This window comes from Carlito syrichta, unplaced genomic scaffold, assembly GCF_000164805.1.
Source record: "Carlito syrichta isolate Samal-C Ts95f unplaced genomic scaffold, Tarsius_syrichta-2.0.1 Scaffold307839, whole genome shotgun sequence".
In the NCBI taxonomy this organism is placed as follows: domain Eukaryota; kingdom Metazoa; phylum Chordata; class Mammalia; order Primates; family Tarsiidae; genus Carlito; species Carlito syrichta.
In genome coordinates this window covers 88152-94665 of record NW_007251935.1, presented here as the reverse complement: position 1 = coordinate 94665, position 6514 = coordinate 88152, and the positions used below count along the sequence as shown (strand labels likewise).

At 40.2% G+C, this 6514-nt stretch overlaps 1 protein-coding gene across 1 annotated transcript in view; it reads left to right on the top strand.

Moving 5' to 3' along the window:
• The window catches only part of PAAF1 (proteasomal ATPase associated factor 1), a 50966-nt gene that overhangs the window by 8756 nt on the left and 35696 nt on the right, over positions 1-6514 (top strand). Inside the window, exon 4 of the mRNA XM_008064662.2 lies at positions 4742-4831. Within this exon, the coding sequence (XP_008062853.2) occupies positions 4742-4831 (90 nt within the window). The remainder of the gene's footprint in view (positions 1-4741; positions 4832-6514) is intronic.

Below are 6514 nucleotides of genomic sequence, written 5' to 3'. Positions count from 1 at the left end.
GTAATCCCAGCACTTTGGTAGGCCAAGGTGAGTGGATTGCCTGAGCCCATGGGTTCGAGACCAGCCCGGGCAGCTTGGCGAGACCTCATCGCTACAATAAATCAAAAATTAGCTGGAGGTGCGCCAGTAGTTCTGGCTACTTGGAAGGTTGAGGCAGAAAGATCGCTGGAGCTCAGCAGGTCAATGCTGGGGTGGCCGTGAGTGTGCCACTGCACTCCAACCTGGGCAACGGAGTGAGACGCCAACTCAAAAAAAAAAAAAAGTAGATGAAATTAATTGTAATCATACATTTGCTTTAATGCAATATATCTAAAATATTATTTCAATTTGTAATTAATGTAAACATTTAAGAGGAAATTTTAGATTCCTTTTTTCTCTTCAAGTCTTCAAAATCACTGGGCGCAGTGGCTCATGCCTGTAATCCCAGCACTCTGGGAGGCAGAGGTAAGAGGGTTGCCTGAAACCAGGGGTTCAAAACCAGCCTGGGCAACTTGGTAAGACCTCGTCTCTACAATAAATCAAACAATTAGATAGGCATGGTGGTGCATACCTGTGTTTCTAGCTATTTGGAAGACTGAAATGGAAGGATTGCCTGAGTCCAGCAGGTCTAGACTGCGGTGACTGTGTATGTGCCACTGCACTCCAGCCTGGGGAACAGAGTGAGACTCCAACTAAAAAAAAAAAAAGTCTTCAAAATTCCATGTATATTTTACACTTCGGCACATCTCAGTTTAGACTCTTAATTTTTTTCTTGAAAAAAACATCTGTATTTGGGTTTCATAAAATTTACTATTGAAAACATAGATTCACATATCCAAGTAGTTCAGTAATCTGATGTAGCTGGTACCTACCATACTATGGACAACGTAACCCTACAGTCTGTGTCTGGTGAGGCGTTGGTGCAGAGCCTTCGTTAATAGTACTTAGTAGTTTTCCTTCTTTGTTTTTGAGGTGAGTAGATGGCTAAGTTAAGTGTTGGAGGACCTGTGATTTGCTTTTCTTATTCATTCTGACTGCTGCAGTCGTGCTCTGGTGAGATGATTCCCAAAGGGTAAACAAGCCTTTTTTTTTGAGTTGAAGTCTCACTCTGTCACCCAGACTGAAGTGCAGTGGCACGCGCCCGGCCATTGCAGCCTCAACCTGCTGGGCTCCGGCGATCCTTCCGCCTCAGCCTTCCAAGTAGCTGGAACTACAGGCATGTGCTACCACACCCAGCTAATTTTTGGTTTATTGTAGAGATGAGGTCTCATCAAGTTGTCCAGGTGGGTCTTGAACCCATGGGCTCAGACAATCCTCTCACCTCGGCCTCCCACAGTGCTGGGATTACAGGCTGAGCCACCGAGCCCAGCCTCTTTTTTTAACTTGTAACATATTTTGCATTTACTGACAAGGAATAGAGATTACATTGTTTTCTATATACGGTTTTTAGCAAAAATTTATTTACTTTTCTTTGTGCCAGGCAGTAGGCTGCCTGTAACAATATGTTTTTATGTTTTTCAAAGCACCTATAGGTATTGTAGAAAGCATCAGAAGAGCTAAGTCTTAGTTAACTCTGACACTTATTAGCTATGTGATTTTATTTTATTTTATTTTTTTTTATTTTTTGAGTTGGAGTCTCACTCTGTCGCCCAGACTGAGTGCAGTGGCCGCTCCCGGCCACCGCAGCCTCGACCTGCTGGACTCCAGTGATCCTTCCGCCTCAGCCTTCCAAATAGCCGGAATTACAGGCATGCGCTACCATGCCCAGCTGACTTTTTTTTTGTTTGTTTGTAGAGATGAGGTCTCGCTGCCCAGGCGGGTCTCGAACCTGCAGGCTCAGGCAGTCCACTCATCTCAGCCTCCCAAAGGCGCGGGATTACAGGCTGAGGCACTGAGCCCGGCTAGCTATGTGATTTTAAACAAATAACTTAGTTTTCTGAGGCCAGGTGTGTTGGCTCCTGCCTATAATCCCAGCACTTTGGGAGGTGGAGGCAAGAAGATTGCCTGAGCCCAAGGGATCAAAACCAGCCTGTGCAACTTGGCAAGATCTCATCTCTACAATAAATAAATATAAAAATAGCTGGGTATGGTGGTGTGCACCTGTCATTCTAGCTACTTGAAAGGCTGAGGCAGAAGGATTGCCTGAGTCCAACTGGTTGAGGCTGCAGTAGTCATGAGCATGCTGCTGTACCACAGCCTGGGTGACAGAGTGAGAGTCCTATTGAAAAAAATAAAATAAAATAACTTAGTTCTCTGAGCTTTGATTTTCCTTATCTATAAAATTTTAATGCTATTCTACCTCATAGATTGGTTAATGGGGAATGAGACTGCATGTGTATGAAACTGTAAAATATTAGAAAAGTTAGTTTTGGTTGTTTACTATAACAATCCTATGAGGTTAGCATTTCAAATTTCCATTTTGCAGTTAAGCAAACAGACTCAGAATGGTTAATTAATCCCTGGTCATCGAAGTTAGTTAGATTGTATGCTAGAATTGACAACCAGTTCTATTGATTACAAGTTTAGTACTACCTTGTAAGCCTACTTTTTTCTCAGGTGTTTTGCCATTATTTATCCAAAACCTGGTGCTGACTTCTTTCTTCCCTTCATACTCAGACCTGGATACAATCCTTATGTCTTCAAGCATCACTGCTAATTTTTGCTATGAACCTGCTGGGTGGGTTCATGCAGTAAGTGCTTAGTTGAGCATTCATTTGTTTCCTAACTGCCATGAGTCACTTTGCTATTTGATATTGCTACATCGTTCTGTTAAACAGTAGATCTGTTATTATACTTAAATGTCTAATCCTGGAGGATAAAAAAAGTTTGACTTTGCATATTGTGGCATACTTACACTTTTCTCCTTTGGATTTCATCTGTTTTGATATCTCCGGCAGCTTTTCTTTAAAATATTTTCATTAACAGCATGACATTAGAAGGTAATTCAACATTTATCTTCCTCTGTTTATGGATTAAAGGTTAATTTGCAGAATTGGTAAGCAGGAGTAAAGCACTGATTCTTGAAACTGGCCACATAATTAGCCCCAAACAAACAAAACCTTCTGAGAGCAAACCCAGTTCTTACAGAAGCCAGAACACTAAGCTTTTGGAGCTCCTTGTATCCTTGCTGGTATGAATATTCAGCCAAGAGAGTTTAGCTGACACTTTAGTTTCTGGTACAGGAAGCAGTTCCAAATCCAGGTCAGCTTTCTTGTAGCTATATGGGCTTTGTCAAGTAGTTAGAAGCAAAAATTCTCTTAATGAAGGGCCTGCAGGCAGCCAAGCATGGATATGCTGGCTAAGAAAGTACTGTTTGTGTAGATAGTGTAATTGTCTTTTTAAAGGAGTAGATGACCGGGCTCGGTGGCTTAGCCTGTAATCCCGTGCCTTTGGGAGGCTGAGGTGAGTGGATTGCCTGAGCCTGCGGGTTCAAGACCCGCCAGGGCAGTGAGACCTCATCTCTACAATAAATCAAAAAATCAGCCGGGCGTGGTAGCGCGCGCCTGTAGTTCCAGCTACTTGGAAGGCTGAGGCGGAAGGATCGCCGGAGCCCAGTAGGTTGAGGCTGCGGTGGCCGGGAGCGGCCACTGCACTCCGGTCTGGGCGACCGAGTGAGACTCCAACTCAAAAAAAAAAAAAGGAGTAGATGATCTGTAATAAATGCATATTGATTTTCAGTAATGAGACTATTATGACTTTGAAACTGTTCTTTCTAATTAACTGTGAGAACCTGTGCTTGTTTGATATAAAGAGGTTCACAAAATATTGATTATTGAAGACATTTTTATTGTCCTACATAATTTCCAGAGACTTTGACGTACTTCTGCAGAAGAGATAACAGGTTAGGGGCCCTTTGGTGAGAGCAGCTTCTTAGCTCCTCATAGGAGATATATACTTAGGTGGGAGTATTCATATTGTTCTGCTTAGAGTATGGAACTGTCATGTTGCAAGAGTCTTTGAGGAAGGGTTTACCAATCCTTTTATACCTCCACACATACTACTGTGAAATACCAACATACCTAAAATGATTACAAATGATCTTTAACAAGCCTTGTCTCCTGAAACTAACATCCAGGTCTGAGTATACTTTCTGACTATGCCACCAGTGTCATTTTGCTACAGTAGCTGAACAACAGGTGATAATGACTAGGCAAAATACACAGGGCATCAGAGTACAACTACGTGATGACAACTAATCTATGAATACATAGAGTTTAGATGGGTATAGACACTACAAACCTGGCTCAGGCTACACATTTTATGGATGTACCATAATTTACCAATTTTATCTGATAAATATAAATGTCAGTGATCTAACATTCTTTCTGAAAGTTCTTATAGGCAGCAAGTTTACTTTTAGACTTTTCTGTTAGGCTCTATGCTTGAGGGCTGGTACTGATTTTCTGCACATCTCTTTCTGTACTCTTCTGCTGATTCTGTTCCTCTTGCCACTGCAATTGAGAGTATTAGGTTTTTCGTCTAAAAATTAGTGTTCTCATGCTTGTCAGTTGTATTTTATTGTTGGTCCGTATTCTGTGAAACAATTTACTTTAACATAAAAAGATAATGACAATTCAGTGATACCAAATTGCATCGCAGCCCTCTACAGTAGAAGAACTGCTGAACTATAGGGGAGGGATCATTTTATGGGCTGGGAAAGGAGGACTAAAGAGGATGAGAATTTCCGTAGTCCCAATGTTTTAAGAGCCTTTAATTACATTAGAGTAGCTTTACTGATGAATTTCGTCTTCTCTTTGTTTAGAAAAGCATTCATATTTCATGCCCAAAGGAAAATGCATCTTCTAAATTTTTGGCTCCATACACTACTTTTTCCAGAATTCATACAAAGAGTGTAAGTATTTTGATGAAACAACAAAAAAAATGTAATAGCATGTCAATTTTTCATTTTATTTGCTTGTCTAGTACCATAAAAACATATTCATAATTAATGTCTTTCATTTACTTTGCATTGGAAGATGATACAGCTGGTGAAGTGTGATGCATTTGACAAAACTGATACTCAAGTCCACATAGATTGTGTGTACAAATCCACTCATTGGTAATTGATTATATAAAATTCCATTATGTATGTTTTTAGCAGATCTACTTACCAGTTTTTGGATAATGATATAAGAGCTGATACTTGCATAATATACTCTTTCTTATATTTTATTCCTTTGCCTACAGGGACATTTTCTCAAAGTTCCAAATATACCATATTGAAGAATAATTTTCAAAGGTTTTTATAATAAAGGCTTTTCTGTTACCATGAGCTTTTTGGAAGCAGAACTGAGAAGTTGGCAGATACACTGATTATATTAAAGCCGCCCACTTCTTACTGTGTGGTACATTTTAAAAAAGAGCTATTTTTTACTTTTATTGCAAAACAAATGTATATTTAGTAATAAAAATTTAGAAAATGGAAAAGAAAGTGAAAATCACTTATTTCTGTAACCTAAGGATAATTGTTGGTTACTTTTGCTTTGTATCCTTTTAAAAAAAATCATAGTAATAGAGATAACATTTATTGATTCCCTTCTATAGAGCCACCATCCTGGTAATCCTACATATCATTATTTTACTTAATCCTCTCAGTCATTTTGTTAAATATTTTTCCAAAATAGGTTTTTACAGTACATGCTGTTTTATAACTTGCTTTTTATTACTTAATAATATGCACATTATTTTCTGCTATCTTTCTATGTATTCTTTTAAGAACTGCATAGTATTCCATTGTATTACTTCACTATAATTTATTTTTCCAATCTTACATTACTGGTCATTCAGGTGTTTCCAGTTGCATGGTTTCATGTTTTATGAATATACTTGTAGCTAAACTTTTGTTTACAAAGAGGAAGAAATTAAAATACCTTTATCATAGTAGAATTGGGCCGGGTGTGGTGGCTTCAGCCTATAATCCCAGCACTTTGGGAGGCCAAGGCGAGAGGATTGCCTGAGCCCACGGGTTCGAGACCATCCTGGGCAACATGGTGAGACCTCGTCTCTACAATAAATAAAAAAATTAGCGGGGTGTGGTAGCGTGTGCCTGTAGTTCTGGCTACTTGGAGAGCTGAGATGGAAGGATCGCCTGAGCCCAGCAGGTTGAGGCTGCGGTGGCCAGAAGCATGCCACTGTACTCCAGCCTGGGCGACAGAGTGTGATTCCAACTCGTGTACACACACACACACACACGTAGAATTGGTGAGCGATAGGGTATGTAAATTAGAAGGCTTTGAGTGTGTTCCAATTGCCTCCACCACTTATGATAAACTGATTTATAGAGTCAGTTGTTGCTGTGTGTGTCCTCTGCAGAATATACTGACTGATGCACACAGCATATGTGTGGTCTGGAAGCTCTTCACCATTGTGCCTGGACATTCTGCCACTACCAGTTACATTGAATGTTTATCTAGAGTCAGTTGCAATGCCCATTATATAATTTTTGAAATATATAAATTAACCGGGCTCGGTGGCTCAGCCTGCAATCCCGCGCCTTGGGAGGCTGTGGTGAGTGGATTGCCTGAGCCCGCAGGTT